Source organism: Anas acuta, chromosome 2 (genome assembly GCF_963932015.1).
Source record: "Anas acuta chromosome 2, bAnaAcu1.1, whole genome shotgun sequence".
Classification (NCBI taxonomy): Eukaryota; Metazoa; Chordata; class Aves; order Anseriformes; family Anatidae; genus Anas; species Anas acuta.
The window spans coordinates 135,407,149-135,425,713 of NC_088980.1; the positions used below are offsets into that span (position 1 = coordinate 135,407,149).

General features: G+C 39.9%; 1 protein-coding gene and 1 long non-coding RNA gene across 3 annotated transcripts in view; one reads left to right on the forward strand and one right to left on the reverse strand.

The window, feature by feature from the left end:
- Window positions 1–950: 950 nt before the first annotated feature.
- LOC137851327 (uncharacterized) lies at window positions 951–3,138 on the reverse strand. The gene is made up of 2 exons (XR_011093124.1): window positions 2,580–3,138; window positions 951–2,374 (listed from the first exon to the last, which is right to left on the reverse strand). It is a non-coding gene; the product is annotated as an uncharacterized lncRNA (long non-coding RNA).
- Window positions 3,139–3,272: 134 nt separating this feature from the next.
- The window catches only part of MTDH (metadherin), a 31,931-nt gene continuing 16,638 nt past the window's right edge, over window positions 3,273–18,565 (forward strand). The window contains exons 1-5 of one of the 2 annotated variants that reach the window (XM_068672315.1): window positions 3,273–4,004; window positions 9,824–9,928; window positions 14,414–14,495; window positions 14,941–15,120; window positions 16,620–16,688. In XM_068672315.1, the coding sequence (XP_068528416.1) occupies window positions 3,585–4,004; window positions 9,824–9,928; window positions 14,414–14,495; window positions 14,941–15,120; window positions 16,620–16,688 (856 nt within the window). In that variant the 5' untranslated portion in view covers window positions 3,273–3,584. The remainder of the gene's footprint in view (window positions 4,005–9,823; window positions 9,929–14,413; window positions 14,496–14,940; window positions 15,121–16,619; window positions 16,689–18,565) is intronic. The other variant, XM_068672314.1, reaches the window with a different exon arrangement.

Consider the following 18,565-nt stretch of genomic DNA (forward strand, 5'->3'; position numbering starts at 1 on the left):
TTAGACTTTCTTCCTTCTCTGAAACCAAAACATAACCAAGTCCCTAAGCACAGTTGTGGACTGAGACTTAGCCCAAGGCCCCTAACCACCACCACATGAGAAACTTCTCAGAGTAATTCTTTCTGCAGCCCCTTTCCTACCCTAGTCCAAAAAGAGATACAAACTTTGTTCGCTTTCCCTAAGCCTAATTTTAGCCTGAACTCTAAAACCCATGACCACGTTCTCAAAAGAGGAATTCTTCAGCAATCCTTTTTCAAGTTGACTCCAGGTGGAACTCTACACCCTGCCCCATTAAAACTCCAGCTTAGTCTGAATGCAAAGCATGGGTTGAGCCTTAGCTCCAAATTGTGTTAATGGCATACTGTGATCACCTTAAAGTAATTTGGGGACATGATGTATGTGAGATAATACAGCAGCCAAATCTTGTCCAAGATTTGTCAATTTCCTGACATGAAATAAACCTTACATTTGTTTTGTTGGGATTCTTTCTATCTTCTCTCTTTAAATGCTGAGAGGCTTAATTTGCTTCTGCTATATCCACCTGGCTTCTAGTCTAAAGAATATCCAGAACTGCAAGGACATACAGCTTCCATGCTCATTTATGATAATCATAAAATATCATTGAATTAATATTTTTGAAGCATTCATTCTTCTTTCTCTACATATCATATCAAAGAATAGGTGCTGAGATTTAAATATTTTTGTGCAGCTTCTGTATATTCCTTCATAAAACTCTTCTGACAGCTCAAATTTTGTTGAAATAATTTTCTGTTTAGGCTTAGAGCTGTGGAAAGGTATTATACAGGGTATACTTAATAATGGTTGTAAAACAAGGAAGGAAGAAGAAAATGAGGAAGAGAGATTACAAAAAAAAAAAAAAAAAAAAAAAAAAAGTTTTATCTTTATTCTTTCTGGCTCTGTAATTGTATTCTCTTTTGTAATGAGAATAATCAACCTTCTGCTCTGATTCTTTGGAGAATGATAGAAGAAACATTTTATATTCCTCACTGCCAGAAAGTGTCCTTAGGATACCTTTGGTCAGATCCATTAAGAGACTTGAAGATTAACATTAAACTGCTGTTTGTATCGAAATTAGTATGAAATAGATTGCTTGCTTTATTTGATGTTTATAGTCTCAGTAGTATGTTCCTGCCATTTTTAATGTTACCGAAACACAATCTTCCTGCTAAATATTTCAGTGACAAATTTTATGTCTCCTTATTGCTATATCACATTAGCTCAGAATAAAAAAAATAAATTTCAGATTCATTTGTTTCACCATCCCAAGCAAACTGAAAGAGGCTATGTTCAAGGCAGATAGATCTGCTACCTTTTTTACACAAATCTGTTTCCTACGACTGCGCTGCTATTCACGGTGGTGCCACTCGGTGGTGCCACGGGGCCACAAAAACTTCAGCTGATCTTAAATTCAACCGCTTATATTTTGCAACAGAGACTCATCAGGTTCTTGCAGTGTTTTCTTGCCTGTGCAAATTTAGAATTAACAAAATCTATGTTTTGTTTAGTTGTTTTTTAAATAAATAAAATAAATAAATCGTAGCCAAACAATGCTTTAAAATTTGCACGTGCTTTTCAGATAACGTATTTTGTACTAAAACTACATGATCACTGTTCTGCCACCCCTATCTATATAAGGCAGTATCTAAAGTAAGCAACTACTTACAGAATAAGAATTTATTTGGCATGTTAGGGGGGCTCAGTTGTGCAACTGCCTGCACCATGATAGCTAACACTTCCCAATACATGTGTATAGTCTATGCTAAAGCATAAAAGCACAGAAAACAAAGTATTAGGGCTGTTAATTAAGTTTACCTTCTAAAAATATACAACCATCTATTAGTAAAGTGTTCTGCCATAGAAAGTTGCTACCACTACTTTCAGCAATACCTTTCATTCCAACTTAATTAGACAAGTAGCACTTGACTGCCTGTTTAAAGGTGGCATAATAATAATAAAAAAATCTCAAGGGCTCTTTTGAAATACTTTACAAAGAACTCTGTGAACTTTTTAAACATAAATACTTGTGCGTGAAAAATACACTGACATTACAAAATATGGCAAAGTTACCAGTATACAAAAACAGTGTAAGCTATCACTGTGCTATTTAAACAAATGCTATTTTACTACATTTCAGATTTCAAGAATCCCATGCAGGCTTCTTTCTGCCAGACTATGAGAGAAGAACACCCTTTGGAAGTGATGTTGCAAACTGAAAGAGTGCTGTTAGCTTCCAGCAACGTCCCACTGCAGAAGACTAAAGCTGCAGTCACTGTAAAGCTTCTTGACTGTGTCAGCTCCGGGGGTCCAACATCTAAAATTCCGCAGGAACCCTGGATGCTGTGAGACCAGGTTTCTGAAAAATAAAAATAAAATCAGGACACGCATTTGGGATCAAATTTTTGAGAGCTCATTTTTCAAGTGCATGGGTAAATTAAGTTTTGGAGTTCCAGCGGTATTTTACATAAAGCTCACTAATTCATTCCACATATTAAGCCAGCTGTGGGAGTTGAGATCTTAGGAAATAAGGCACTTGGAAAGCAGCTACGTTGTTACGCTACCTTGGCTAGTATATTTCGAAATTGCACTGATTTTTCACTGACATGTTTAAAAACCTTCTCTGTGAAAGAGAAGGCCTCTGGAGGTCCATGACGCGGGCCTCTGAAACGGGACGGGAGGCAGCATCTCCCTGCCTGCCCCAAGAACCTGGAGGTTGCCTCATGGCAGCTTTGGCTGCTCCTTGTACCCGTCACGCAGGTACGTGCCGGTTCGCATGTTCTGCGTGGGGTGTGCGAGGCTCAGGACCAGAGGTGCTCATGCTGGGGCGGCGTTGCACAAGCACCAAGGCCCTGGGGCTTTACGTGGTTTGGGGAGGCTTCTTCAGGAAGGCTTCGCCCTGCAAAAGCACAAAACCCCCGCTGACATCTGCAGGCCGAGAAGAAGCGGGCACGGCTGTGGTGTTGCTAAGAGCGGAGACAACCCATTAATTACCACACACACACTCCTCTTCAGGGGGACTAAAGCAGCATGAAGGTGCTTTAACACCGGTGGAAAGGCTGCTGACGGAGGGCTCGCTGCCTTTCTCCCTGCCTCCCTCCCCCAGCACCACGACCCCCGAGCCCCTCGCAGCCCCCTCGGAGCCCCCTGGGCGCCTCCCCCCCGCCGCCACCGGGCGGCGCCCGGCCCCGCTCGGCGGCTGCCACGTCGAGGCCGCCTCCCCGTGCTGAGGAGGAGGAGGAGGAAGGAGAAAGAAGAGAAGAGGAGGAGGAGGAGGAGGGGGCGGAGATGGCGGCGGGGCGCTGACGTTGCGGGGAGGAGGAGGAGGAAGGAGGAGGAAGAGGAGGAGACCCGGCTGCCTCCGGGGCAGAGGCTGCCGCGTCCCGCGGAGGCTCCGCGTCCCCCTTTTCCTCCTTCTTTCCTTCCTTCCCTCCCCACTCCTCGCCCCTCAGCGGGCAGGCGGCGGCCGCGATGCGCTCGGCGTGAGCGCCCGCCTCGGCTCCGTGTCACCCCCCCCCTCCCTCCTTCCCCTCCCTCCCTCCACGTCTCCGTGCCCGTGAGGGGCGGCGATGGCCGCGGGCAGCTGGCAGCAGGCGGCGGCCCAGCAGGCCGAGGAGACGGCGGCCCGGGTGCGGGAGGCGCTGGCGGGAGGCCTGGGCTTGCTGCGAGCCGAGCTGGGCCTGGAGCTGGGCCTGGACCCGCACGGCCTCCCCACCTGGCTGGCCCTGGGGCTGCCGGCCGCGCTGGGGCTGGGGCTGCTGGGGCTGCTGCTGGCCCTGGTGTGCGGCAGCGGCCTCCGCAGGAAGGCAGCGGGCGGCCGGGCTGAGAGGAAAGGCGACGAGGCGGCGGCCCTGACAGGCAGCGGTGGTGGCAGTGGTGGTGGTAGTGGTGGTGCTGGGGGGCCGGGCAAGGCGGCGGGGCAGCTGGGGCTGAAAGGAGACGAGCAGAAGAAGAGGAGCAAGAAGAAGCTGCCCGAGAAAGCGGCGAGGGTGAGAGGGGGAGCCGGGGAGTTGGGGAGGGTGAGGGCTGAGAGGGGGGGGTGCAGCCGGGGGGTGTCTGCTGGGATCCCTCCCGGCTGCCAGAGGGGGGTTGGAAAACCAAAGAAACAGCATTTAGGTGAAAATGAGGCTTTTTTTCCTCCTGGGGAAGGAAGAGAGGATCCCTGCTTTCTCCCTGCTTCTTTTCGTGAAGCTGTGGGTTATGTCTGCACACCGTACTGTTGCATTTTTACTCTCAATATTGTCTTTTTACTGCCAGTCAAAACCTTACCAGATCAGGAGCTGGTAGCAGAGACCTTACCGTGGTTCAGCTTCTCAAGGCAGGAGTCTCAGCCCAGGCAGGTACAGGCGGTTCGAAGCCTCGTAAAGGCTGTGATGATTCAAACTTGAGTAAGGCTTGCTGCTGCGCCTTTTCGGCAGGACACGTTAACACCAGGCGTGTGGTGAATTTGCCTCCCTAGGAACACGCCTGGGTTGTTACAGTAAGGATCATCTCCTTTAATAAGGAAATCTGTCTCTCAGCAGCCCCTTCAAAACAGACCGTGGCTGTCTTTTGTTTTAATCCTCGGTCTGTGATGTAGGAATCGTGTGTCTTTGACAGCGTTTTCATGAGAAAATCAATTGAATGCAGAAATTATCAGCTCTCCTTTTCAAGCTTCCATTATCATAGTTTTGGGACTTGAAGGGATTGCTTCAATAGCTTTTATGTTGTTGGTATGTTTGTAATCCTATTTACGTCCGAATGGATTATAGGAATGAAAGTGCAGCAGATGTCCCCTGCCTTTTACAACTATGTCTTTTAATTATATAGTGCGAAATTTAATATGAATTGTTTGCCTAATGACCAGAAAAAGGAGGTACAGAAAGGGGTTGTACCTCCGTTTGGTTCTGTGGCAATACTGAGACTTGAGAAGTTTTGTTTAAGATATTTTAGCCTTCTCTCCCTTAAAAAATACAAAAGTCTGTATATAGCACCAAACTGTCTTTGAGCAGTGAACTCCTGAAACTCACTGGAGCTGATTCTGCAAGTTGCAGTAGGCTAATAACTAGGCACCAAGAAGAGGAAGCACTGTGATTCAGAATTTTTCAAATGTTGCTAGGTCTCCATTTTGAAGAAGACACGTTAAAGATGCAGTGTTTTGTTGCTGTCCAGAAAGGGACATCCTCCAAGGTCTAATAGATCTGTTATGCTTTCTAGAAAACAGGCTAATCCCAGAAATAATCCAGATTTTTTCATATTTTATTTAAACTCCAGGATAAAAACAAAACGTAAACTCTTGCAAGTCATCTTTGGAGACACTGAAAAATGCCTGAACAGAAGAGAGAGTGAAGAAATAGATACATTATTGACAACGTTCTGCAGTGTAGGGCTTTATAAAAGCAAGCTTTGTGTTGTGTATAAACTTAACTAGCTGACATTTTCAGTGAATATAAATACTTGTATTGTTTCCAGCTTGGTTTACTCAGGCACAAAATAGCAAAAGTGAAGGCTATGGAAAAGCAAATAGTTTCATAGTCAAAAAGAGTAAAAGAGTTTTTCAGCTGTCAAGATATCATTCTGTATTCTTAAGATTTGGAAAGTTATTTTCGTATTACTTTGTATCCATTATTTCAATGCAGAGATAAGATTAAAAAAAAAAAAACTTTACAGGAAAGAAAATGAAAAAACTGAATCATTAACTACAGTGCAAATAAGTTTGTATCAGCAGTGAAGTTAAATAGGCCTGCCTCGTGCTCGTTATCCAACATAAGTTCACAGGGACCTGTATTAGCACGTTCCAAGATTTTCTGACTTGTTTCACCATGAAAAACATTTAAAATCACATTGGAAATTGAGAGAAGCAGCAAAAAGTCCTACCGAAGGCTGTGTAGTGGTTTCATCTTGTATTTTTGTACACTCGTGCTAATAATGAGGTCTGTGAGGGAAAAAGAGTAAGCCTATTATCAGTAGATTTACCAGAGGGTTTGCTATGCCAGGGTCTAGATTTCCATTACAGGCATTACAGAAAGCTTAGAGCAACTGGTCTGGAGCATTAAAAAGCACACTGCAGATGTCTAATTAAAAGCCGTAGGGTTACTTTAATGTAGGGTTACTGAGCTCATTGTGGGGTGGGTGATGTACACTCTCATCAGTCAGGATCAGAAATGTTCTCCACTGTACCAAGAGTATTATTGCTTTGTTTCTTGTCTTTGGGTTTATTTGGTTCCTTCGTAAGTACGGTACAATTTAACTGAGGTTTTTAGTACGATGTGGAGTTGAATAGCAGGGAGTTGCCTGGATGCTGGAGTAGCTGTGGTGTTCTGTTTATTGACTTGCTGTGGGTAGACTGAGATCAAATGAATGATTTAGCGTTCATGAGCACTAAGTTCAGAGAGCCAGTCCTGGCTTCCTCCAGCAGCTTGGAGCAAGGTAGCGTCATGGTAGCCTCACTTCAGATTCTCTCTGTAGATGTGCAGTAAACCTCAAGCCCTCTTTCCTTAGCTCCTGGCAGGGGAGAGAGCGCTTTGTCTTCCATCTCAGAGCTCTTTAGCCCCTATTAAGATTTTTTTCCTTTCCAAAAATCTCTTGATCTTTGATTTTAGTTCCTTTCCCTTGTGAATAATTCCTGCGCCTCTCTTCTGCTTTTTAAATCTTCAGAAGAAAAAGGTGAAACTAATCTTAACATGGTTTCTGTACAATCTGGAAAACATCATCGAAACTTAAGAGTAAAATTCTTCTGTATTCAGCTACAGCTTATAGAAAGCCATTCTTCCCTCTGTTTACAGATGCAGAAAATAGCAAGCTGACAATATATTTCCTATTGTTTGAAGTACCCCCGACCAGTATAGGCCACACACTGAAGTTTAATTTTGGTACAAGCTTTGGCATTCATTTGAGAACGTGTCTTACTTGGCCTCCTCCTTCAAAGAACTTTTCAGGCTATGCTTATTACGCTTAGAAATAGACTGCATAAAGACTTTTTCATACTTCTAACTGATACTCACGTGTTGTACCTGTCAAACTGCAGCAGTAAGAAGGCTGTAGGCTTGTCCAGGGCTTGCAGAGAAAATTGCTTAGTTTCTGTCTTAAGAAAAGCTTGCAGAAAATAGTAGTAAATGGATTCTTTCATTGGCCAAAAAAAAATGTAAGTAGGTGTAGCTTTGTAATGTGTAACCAAGGACTTTGGCTAATATGGCCTTGTAAAAATGTTTGATAGCAATTTCATTACTGCTTTTTGCAGTGTGAAACTGAGGTATCCGTAGCATTGTATTGTATTTAAAGAACAATAAGTTTCATTTCAGCACTTAATGTCAGCACAACCTCTATTCTGCTTCTGGATTACCTTAACTCCCTCAAAGAGGAATGTGTATGGAAAAAGGGTTGTTTAAACATTGGAGTTTTAAGATCAGGCAAGTCCAGGAGTGTGTTCAGAAATGGATATTGTTATTGACAGCAGTATTTCTGCTGTCACATCTTCCCTATTTCTGTTAGGACATAGGAAAAAAAAAAAAGATGGCATATAATAACTTGCCCAATCTGAGTGATTTAATACCATTGGTGGAAGTTTAGTATATTACTGCAAAGTTTTAAACTTTGTCTTTTTAGCTGTAGTTGTCTTTTAAAAGAAACACTTCTCAGTACTCTGGAAAAGCTTTTTTCTTTCCCGCTTCTGTTGCTATCTTCGTTATACCCAAAAATGGTCACATGAATTTTGGTTAAAGTCTGTGATTCATCTGCGGGTAGAAATCAAATGTGGAAAGCTTCCACCAAAGAGGCAAATATTGCAAATATTCAGGGAGAAATGTATGACGGTTCAGGCTTTTAACCTGATTTCTAATGGTCATGGTCTACACGATCAGATGATCAGACAGTGTTTTAAGCAGTCATGTGGATGAATTTTTCCAGAGGGTTCTTAATGGGTATGAATTAGTTTATTACTTAAGAGAAATGGATGAAGGTTTTACAAATTCCATGTGTTAAATGTTTTGTGTTGAAATTTTGAGAGGCATAAAGACTGGTGTTCAAACTTCAGGTATATATGTTATACCAAAGAAGCAAAGCAATGTATAGAATTAAAAGAAGTTAGCTGGCTGTGAACATTTCTGACACAAGTCCAATAGCAATACTAGAATACTGCAGCAAATCTGTTATTTAGACATACCAGTAAATAACGTAGAGATTTTTTTTCTACCTTACAATCTTAAAGATCATGGGTTTTAAAACGACGTTGCACCATTAACAACGTAGCTGTCTGTATGGCATCTGGAAAAATAGGTCTGAGAACTGATTTTTGGCAGCAGGTTATTGTCAAGATTGAACATCAGATCTTTGGTATCCCTGTGGAGTCTTGCACTGTGAGCTCTGTTGAGAGGAACTTCTGGACAGGGTTTGGCGAGACAGATCTATAAAACGATTTTTCAGAAAGCCAAGGGAAGGAGTGTAGCATGCTAGATATAAAAGGTCTAGTTCAAAGCCAGCTGTTGCAGGAGGAGAGGGGTTAGGTGATCTGATCTTTCAATTTCTATTAATAGCTACAAATAACAAGTTGGCATGCTAGCTAACTACAGTAAGCAATACTATGCTACGCACTGGTGCCAGGGGTGCTCTGTAAGCATAATATAAAATGGCAAGAAAAAATTCCCTTCCCAGTTAAGCAGAGGAGCTGGTATTCATTACTTAGGTCACACTAAGTTTGCTCTGAAGCAAAAGGCTACATTACAATCAGGTTGGTTTAATGTGAACTTAAGGTAGCTCATGTTTTTTAATAAACAGAATAACTAAGAACAATGTATGTGGTGGTTTAAACTTTATTTAACTAGATGTCTTGCACAGGAAATACATTTGACCCAGACATAAAAGCAAATATGAAGTAGAGTGGTTACTTATGCTTAACACCCTAAATTAGAGTGAAAATTAAATACCTGAATCATTATGAATAACAAGAAGCTTGTTGTGTGGACCTAGTATCAATTAATACCTGTGGCAGTTGCATTTCTCTCGGTGAGAGTAATTGCTAACAGCAGTATAAAACTTCAGGTAGTTTAATCCTGTTCAACACAACAACTTCACTCTTCATTTTTTGGGAACATTAAAGAAATTATTGTATATTTGCATTGGGAATATGCAAGCTGAGGCATATGCCTCTGCTGTCAAAGTGACAATAAGACTTAGGACTGTCCAGATTTTTTAACTTCATTATCGTAGAAACTTTTGGAAAGTAATACATGCTAATTTCCTTCCTTTAATTACTCTGGAAGGGAAAATAGTGGGCTGATGTGATGACTACCCTCGAGTCTGACCATCTGAAAAGAACAACAGGATGTTCTTTGTTCATGCTGCATGTTTAACTTGTAATTTCTGTTCTACTATGGAAGTTTAACTTGTCGAGCAAGTGAGCTGTGAGGGTTACGCACGGGTACTTGGGGAATAAAGTGAAGAAATTTATTCCAGATCGGAATGATTTGAAAAATTCAAGCTGCCACAAAGTGCTAAATGTGTTCATTTAATTAGATAACTTATGGCGTGTACAGATGTAGCTGGTCTCAAGGCTGGTAACTTACAGAAATTTATTTCAATAAGTAATTCCTATATTGAATAAGATTCAGATGAAATGAGGGGAATTCTATTTTCTTTTCATTCTCATTCATACATGTGGTAAATAGAGAACTGCAGTTGATATTTCGAGTGCTTATGCAAAATTCTGTGGGTTTTACTCAATCTTGAAGGCATTTTTCCGTCAAGTAGTTGCATTTCAGTCATTGTGTAGGCTAAGCTTTGCTTCATCTGCTTTCTCCAGTTTTTTTATTATTTATACTTACTGTTTACACAGCCTAATGGACGGTCTTTCCTTGATGTATCTGAGGATGAAATAATACAGCCTGTCTGTAAAGAAAATACAAAGCAACCTTTGGATGCAGAAAAGAAGAATGAAAAGGTCAGTTATGCACTTGAAAATGGTGAAGTTTAATGCATGTTACTTCAATATCTAATAACTCTATTTGTGGTAGGAAATCCAGTTATTTATCTGAGTTGGGGGGGGCGTGTTTTTAATATGAAGAGTATTAATCTAATGCTCTCTTGGAAAGAGCTAATGTATTTTCTCAGCTTCTGAGATCATGCCTTATCGTGGAGTGTTTGCATCAAGCAAAACAAACCCCCCTGCTAAACACTGATGGCATTGTTTGCAATTTGAAGATGTTAAACCTACAGAAATCAAGTTTGTGTTTAATCTTTGTGGGCTTCTGTGGAGATGCGGCATAATGATAGTATTGTTAAGTGGCTTGTAAATGGCCCAACAATCGAGGGACTACCATTGAAAGGATTAAGAGCATGTGCATACTTATTTCTTTTGTCAGATGTATCCATTAGTGATTAGAGATCTTAATTTCTGATGACAAACACAGGCTTTGAAGTCTGGTGTGAGCTTTCTTGTTGTGCAAATTGAACAGCTGCATTAGAACATCTTTTTAAAGCTTGAGCTGAAGCTGTATGTACTAGGTAGCCATACTAAAGACAATGTTATTTTTTTTTTCCTCTGTGAGAACTGATCTCTTCTAGCTTTGCCATAAATGCTCTCTCTTCTAGGCAACATAGGTATATTTATGATAGGCCCCTGAGCAAAACTTTATTTTGTTTCTTTTGCTAACGTTGTGCACGAAACTTTCTGACTGGCATGGATTTCTGAGAATATTTAATATATTTCCTGGCTTATGCTACAGTGAAGACTAGCTACCAGTTTTGTTCTGGTCTGGTAAACATCGCATTTTTTGTTTTAATTTTTTTACTATTAGGAATGATAAAAACTCACTCTTAAAAACCTTTAAATATGTGCATACGTGTATTTTGACAAAGTAAATTGACTCAAATCATTTGATATATTTGAGGATTAACTAATAAAATTTCCTTCACAAAGTGCTTTTGCTCTAACTATGCTGAGGAGTTCACGAGAAAGAAAACAGTACTTCATTACTGGAATTTGTTTAGCTCAGTCAAGCTCTAATTAACTTACTTGACTACCCTTTTTTTTAGTTAGTTTGTTGGTGAAAAGAAAACTATCAGAAAGTTAATTGTATCATGTCAGTTGGCTATAGTACTCTGCAAGCTTTCATCATTGACAAATAGACTTATAAGGTGAAGCCATTTTACAGAAAATTTCATGCTGCACGCTTCTTTCTCTTCTCCATGAGTCACATATCAGACTGTTCTTTTCAAGAACGGAACAAAATGTGATCCTGAAGGAACAACCACATTTTTATTCTTAACTTTCACTTTACCTTAAGCATGTTTCCAGGCAGGTAAGGTGTTTCAATACTCAACCTGAGCTTTACCTTAAAACTGAATGTTGAAATGTTAAATGAAAGCTGCAGGAGACTGGTACCACCACATGGATTTCTGATGCTCGTTCAACAGATTGTTTTCATATCACTTTGGGGAAGCGCGTTTGCCTCTGGAGTTGATTGTTACCCTTCAATTAAAAACAGCCCCAAGTACTTGCTTTAAGCTGTGGGTAACTCTGCAGACATCTAATTATTTGGTTAAGCCTCTCAGGGCAGCTGTTGTGTTTGTAACGTTATAAGCCTGCTAAGAAGAACGTTAGGGGTCCTGTGTAGGTGTTCGTTCTTTGTATGGCTTGAGGTGGGCGGTAGGAGGTGATGGGTAGGATTTAAGTAGTGCGTGCATGTATACAGATATATAAATACATATAATCTGTGACCTGAAGGGTATGATTTTTTTTGTTGTGCTTAAATATTTGCTTTTGATGAAAAACAGAATTCCATTTGTGTTTCTGTATTTCTTAGCTCCTTCAGCCTTGTGAGTTTCATGCATGTTTTTTTTCAGGGTAGTCATTTAGGTTTTGTCCTCTTGTTCTGCTTTGTGTGGAAAGGAAGCTTTGGGCAATGTCTAGGTTGTGGCTGATTCATAACAGTTCATCATTCTCTTGACACAGAACAGTTCCTTCCCTTTTTTCAATTTCAGTGACTTGCGCAGTACAGGGTTTTTAGTCATTTAGTACATGGGACTCTATTTAAAAAAAAAAACTTCTCTGGATGAGACTGTAGAATCTTAAAACTTTATTGCCAGTTCTTTTTTTAAAAAATACACAAAACTGCCTTGTCCTGGATACTAGAAATAAACAGACCATTAAGAATGCAGAAGAAAGGCTTATTTCTCTATAGTTTGTTCTTGCATGGGGGACCATGTATCTTACAGACATAAATTTTGGCAAGCCTGCCAAGTTCCTCATGTGCTCCTTGGCTGGTGACAGACCCAACACTGGCAGCTTTCTGTGTTGCAGAAGCTGACACTTTGAATGAATAGGGCTTCTGCAAAATGGTTGGCTAGGTTGCTTGAGACACTTTAACATCTTTAACCTTTAGCAGTCAGTTTGTTACCAGGATAATGATGGGTACAGAACTTGGTTTGGCAGGTGTTGAATAAGCTAGATACCTAATTATAGTTCCAGTAACTCAGGTTAGGAAAGCAAATGTATTTTCAGTATTTGTATTCTCAGTTGTTGTTACTAACAAGGACTGTTTTTAAAATCTTAACTTTCAAAACTGTTAAGCTTTGATGTTTTTATCAGAAACGTAATGCTTGATGTCATTATCTCTGTAAAAGTGAATTTCTTAAGAAACTGCAGTTATAACCTGGAGAAGCAGTCATCTTAAACTGCTATCTGAAAGACTTGTGAAGTGTTCTGACGTGTTCTCTTCATGTCAAAGACCAGATGAGTGATGATGTCTTTGTGGATGTGAGATTCTAAGACCTCAGTTTCCGTTCTCAGTGTAGGTGAGACTGGAGGATGAAGGTGCACGATCACTAACCTTGCCTTTGCTTAACTGGCAAGAAGCAAATCATAATCATTTTTTCATGCTGTCTGCTGTCATGCTTAATCCTTTACTTGGAAGGTGCTCTGAGAAATGATTTGGCTTGTTCATGTTCTTAGAACCAATTCTTCTAAGGTAGCTTTTGAAACAGGCCCTTTTCTTTTAGACTGTTCTGAAGTTACCCAGCCAGTATGTGGGTAAAGGTAGTTTCCTGAGCAAGTCTGTGAAATAATTCTGTTTGGATGCTTGCATATTGTGGGTCCCCTAGTACAGCAAGTGGTGAATTAACTGCTCTAGTCAGTTCTGTGTTACAGGTGTGCTGGCACAGCACTGCATACAAGCAGTGGCATTTTTATTAGCTGCACTAACAAGCTATGCTGCTTTCAGGACCTATGTGGAAGCTATGAGATACTTTGGGGGCATGCTAACTCAAAGACACGTACACTGCATACTGTGGTGGACCCATAGGATTTCTGCTATAACTGTGGTGATAACTTATTTGTTACCAGTCCTAGAGAGATTGGTGTATGGTTCTTAGCCATCTAAGATTTGCAAATCATAGTCTGAACTCAGGTAAAAAGCTGGTAATTAACTATTACCCAGTTGCTAGACTTGCTCTAGACATCCAGAAAGACATTCAGTATACTTGAAATACCCCTGTTGGAGTATTCACATACAGAAACACTGAATCAGTGGAAGTTGTGATTTAAAGTGAGTAGATAGCCTTCTTTCTTTAAAAACTTAAATATTTTTTTCATTTAGGTTTATCTAGTAGTTCTTAGACACCTCTTCACTGGATCAAAAAGCTTTTTAGTACTGTATTTTCTTTGTAAAAAGGAGGCAAGTCATTTTGCTATCGCTTTGGCTTATCAAAAGGCTAAACTCAAAGGTTTTTCTACAATATACTCCCTCCAAATATCTAGGGTCATTTTTCTTTTTTTTTATATTATCTGTTTAACATTTTATATTATTACCTGTTGCACCAAAACTGCTTGCAGGGGTAGTCATCTCTGTTCCTATTCATTTATCTTTGCCTGTATAGCCAAGGAACAATGACAGGTGGAATCATTTAAAATAAATAAAAATGCATATTGCTCTAAGCCCAGTTCCTGCTTTGAAGTAATTTTCCGTGCTGGAATTCTTACCAACTTGTTTTTTGTTTGTTTTGTTCCTGTTTGCTTGTAATTTAAGGTATCACTGTCATTCTTTGTTGCTCCATGTACATGTATAACTATACAGATTTTACCAGTGGGATCTGTCTGTCAACCAGTTCATATTTCTCTGTGGTTGTGATGCTATCAGCATTGCTTCTTCCACAAGGATTTGTGTTCTGTAGCATATACTTCTTCACTCCATCTGCCGTTTGTGTCCTGCACAAGGTTTTAATGCCCTTTAACAGTCTTAATTTATGCTTAGGAATAAGTATTGGTTAGTAGGCCTTTAATTTTCAAGGGACTGTCCATACAGAGGGTTGTTAAGAAAAAATCTGTTTTAAGTTTGCTCCTGTTCCTTTGGTTTTGTTTTTTAAATTCTAAGTACATAAAGAGTAATCACCAAATAATTAATAAAATAATGTTTTATTTTTATTCTAGTCAAAGAAAAAAAAGAAATCAAAGGGAGATGCTAAAACGGTTCAAGATGCATCACGTGTAGATGGAAAGGAAGTTGATGAAGGTACTGAACACAAACAAAAAAAATCAATTAGATGTACTTTGATTTAAATGCTATTACTTGTTTGTGACTCATAAACAGAAAACTCATTTTGTCCTAACTCGAGTTGTATATTAGATCTGGAAATCTGATCTGTGAAATAACGTTTAATGATTTTAACTGTATTTCTTACAGTTAAACTTACAGAAACTGAGAATAGTCATGTATAATATAATAACTTACGTTATTCATGTTTGCTTTGGGAAGCAAAGTGCTATTGTATTGCATCCAGGAAAAAACTTACCTTCTGCCAGTTGTTCATTTTCTCCAGCTAATGTTGAAGTTGCCTGCTGGGTCTGATTTTTAAACTGAAGCTTTTTTCAGACTTCAGCTTGATATGAGACAAGGTAAAGCTCTTTCCTGTTTGCACTCTAACTTAATCATGTTTTCATTTTGGGGAACATATTAGGAACCTGGGAAACTAAAATCAGTAACAGAGAAAAGCGACAGCAGCGGAAGCGAGACAAGGTGTTGACTGATGGTGGCTCGGGAGAATCAAATCCCCAAGGGTCAGAAAACACAGCTACTGTATCCATCGAACAGCTGATGCCTACACCGTCACTTCCCGTTGGTCTCAGAAAAAATAAAGGTATGATAGTCAAGAGGTCTGTGAAAGAATTCTAGAAAGATGATGTCTCTTGAATGCCTAAATAGTGACTGTTTTGGAAGCATAGCGGATATATTTGGGGGTGTATCTCTTGAGGAAATTATTTCAAGCCACATAAAGATAATTTTCCTTGTGCAAAACTCCCCCTTTTTTTTGAGACAGTTTTGGGAGAGCTCAGGAGAGGACGTCCTGGAGCAAATGGCTGAGGCAATATCCTCCACACCAGAGCTGTGTCAGCACTGGTATGGTATGTCAGTAGCTGCACAATTGCATGGCTGCGTGTCTCCAGTCCTGTCTTTATGCTCTGCTGATTCTGCCCATTATGTTCCCTGGAAACTTCAAACTCACCCCACAGCACTCTTGCAGGCAGTACCAACTCAATTTTTTGAGTGCTTCCTTGTAGGAAGGTTACACCTACGAGTTCTCTACGCTGATTGTGTTCATTGCTTAACATGCAGACTTTTTCACTGTCTGGTTTATTAGTACATGCGCTAACACAGTTCATGATGGTGGGACACATCTGGCTGAAGTTTGGTAATCAATTATAGCAGCTGAGGTTTCAATAAGGAAATAGGCTTTAGCTCCAATGGCTGCTGCTGTTTCAGGTAGTCTCAGGTTTAAGCAGTGTGTAGGCATAGGAATTCATATTTGCTTGTAGATGAGAAGTGGCTTAAGAAGCTAAAAGAATCTAAAGACACAGTTTAGCTTTCTGGAGTACTTCTAACCTGTTAATATACTCAGCTCTTTAATGAAATGATACTGAGCCTAGCTACTATCTGGTACCTTATGACAACATATTGAAACTTGCAGAACTTAACGATTTGTTGTTTGTTTTTTTTAACTTGACTCTTGTTTGCATCTTGACTGAGTGCTTTGAAATTGGATAAATTGTTTCCCGTTTTCTTTTTTTTCCTACTGTTTGTATGCAAACAGCTTCAAGGAATAGTAATTCCAGCTGTCTGAATACTCTGTGGCTATCCATGACTATTGTAAACTCTCTAGGCAAAGTTCATTATGCAGCATATGTTTTGATGTATCACCTAATATAAGATTAAATTGAAAAGAATCAGCTGTTTCTAATGTTTTCATGGGAAGGTGAAAGTCAGAAATATCTTTGATCATTTCAGAAATGTATAGCTACCCTTAGCTGGAAAAGGACAGCCTCTGTTTTAGATGTCTGCTTGCCGTTCTTGGGAAACTAGCTAGAATTCTTCAGAATCTGCAGCTACTCAGTTTGTAGGCTGTAAATCATCTTTGAGTTCAATTTGTCTATAAGAATCAACATAATGAAAGATAGAGTATTCCTTTTACTCTTAAGTTTCCAGGAGATGGCTTAATTTACTTTGAGGTACTGATTAATGTTAGTGTGTGTGTGATTTTTGTTTTTAAGTACCAGTATTGAATATTCTTAAAGGAATCTTACAGGTGTTGCTGTCTGCAGAAGTTTACTCTAGCTCTGTCTCCTCCTACCTCTTCACTAGGTGATACGCTTCTGAATGTGCAAGTTAGCAGCTCCAAACCTTCCAAAGGGGAGTCATCAATTCCACAAGGTAAAAGGCTTTCATGAGTAGGAATCCTAATTAACTGGAAAAGTGTTCTACAGAAGCGAAAGCACATTGTCAGTGCAGGGTGTTATGTGATTACTAATCTGGAACTCTATTATGCAGCTGGCTCTTTTTGCTATGCAAATGTTATACTTCTAAGTTGCAGTTACTACTCAACAGGTTGAAAACAGTCTCTATTACATCTGTTGGGATGTATAAAATACAAAAAAAAAGGATCTAGTGTCTAAAATTTTCAGGCATATTGCTTGCTGTACAGATCATTACTTGCAGAATGCTAAAGCTTATTCTCAAGCTCCAGTTAAAAATCCCTCAGGCTAGCTTTTCAAATTTACTTTTTTTTGTTAATAAGTTTATTTGCTCAAAGAAAAACAAATATAGATAATTGATTTCAAAGATAGTTGATTATTGTGAAGTTTGCACTCATTGCAGGTTGTGTACCTGTGGGTTATTCAGTTCTTTCAATGCACCTCTGAGGGGTTTACTGTAAAGGCATTCATTTTGAGGACATTATTTGTCATATAATTGTTCAACTATTTGGCTATTTTTAGACTATGCTTGACTGATGAATTGATATCTTTTTGATAAGAGATGGTGATAGAGCAGTGCTTGAAGTGAATTAGTTTGGCACAGTGATATGCAGGTGGTAGTTTCTTATAGCCAGCATTAGTGGCATTTCTTTAAACAAGAGTAGTCACTGCATTTAAGCAAGTCAACAAATGAGTTATTAAAAGCACCCAGGTCCAGAAAATGCATCACTGCCAGTTTTTGAGAGCTTTGATTCACACACTAACTTTCTGGACCACAGCATAGAGAGAAGGAGCCATGTACTTCAGAGATGCATAATGATAGGATAGGAGGCAGTGATTAAGTTGCACTAAGGGAAATTCTGTTTGGGCGTCACCAAGGAAGCTCTTCACATGGTTGCCCAGAGAGGCTTTGAACTCTGAAGTTCTGGTAATCATAAAGACTGAGTAATGTGACACAATTTTTAAGTAAGCTGTGTGGAAGTTAGCAGAAGGTGGAAGTAGGTTGCTTCCAGAGATCCATTCCAACCTTAAGTTTTCAGCGATTCCTATGAAAAGTTTCTGGAAGAGTGGTTTATTAAACAGAATAATCAAGCTTTTGCTCCAGGACTTCAGCTGTCTTCTTGCAAGATTTCCAAAGAGTTGTTCTACCAGCTACACTAACAGTTCCTGTGTTTGCTGGTTTTGTTGTTGCCATCCCCTAAGAGGACATGTTACCCACAGAGGACATAAATTGACGCAGTGTAGCATCTCTAGAGTTGTGAGAGAAAGGATGGTGTTTTTAGGTACAGGGGTTGTTACATTACAGCTGGCTGTGTTTGGAAATAGGATTAATCTAGGAACATGTAGGCGTATCTCAGCAAATCATTTCTCTGCCAGTGAGGCTGCCTTGAATTTGGTATGTTCATGCTGCCTGAGTGGAATTCATTTATGAAATAACAACATTTCATCTGTAGTTTTTGTGGACATATGATTCTGACTTAATTATGTGTCACTTTTTAGCTGAGTATTTATTTAAGTGTAACACTCATGATACGTAGATACTTAATCATTTGTCAAATGCAGCTTTTCTGTTGTTTACAATGTATTAAAAAAAAAAAAAAACGATTTGATATGCAGGGCCCTTTGAGAAAGGCATGTCATATATAGGTCACATTGGGTGTGCCAGGGGATCGTTGGCCTTTGTTTTATGGGGACGTTAAAAGAAAAGAAAATTTATAATGGTCTTTGTCTTGGTGGAGTACTGAGTCCTTTGAAAGTGTATATTAAACTTGCTCTGACTAGTAGTTCCTCAGCAACGTAGACTGCAGATAAAGATTTGTGGTCTCTTACCGTAGT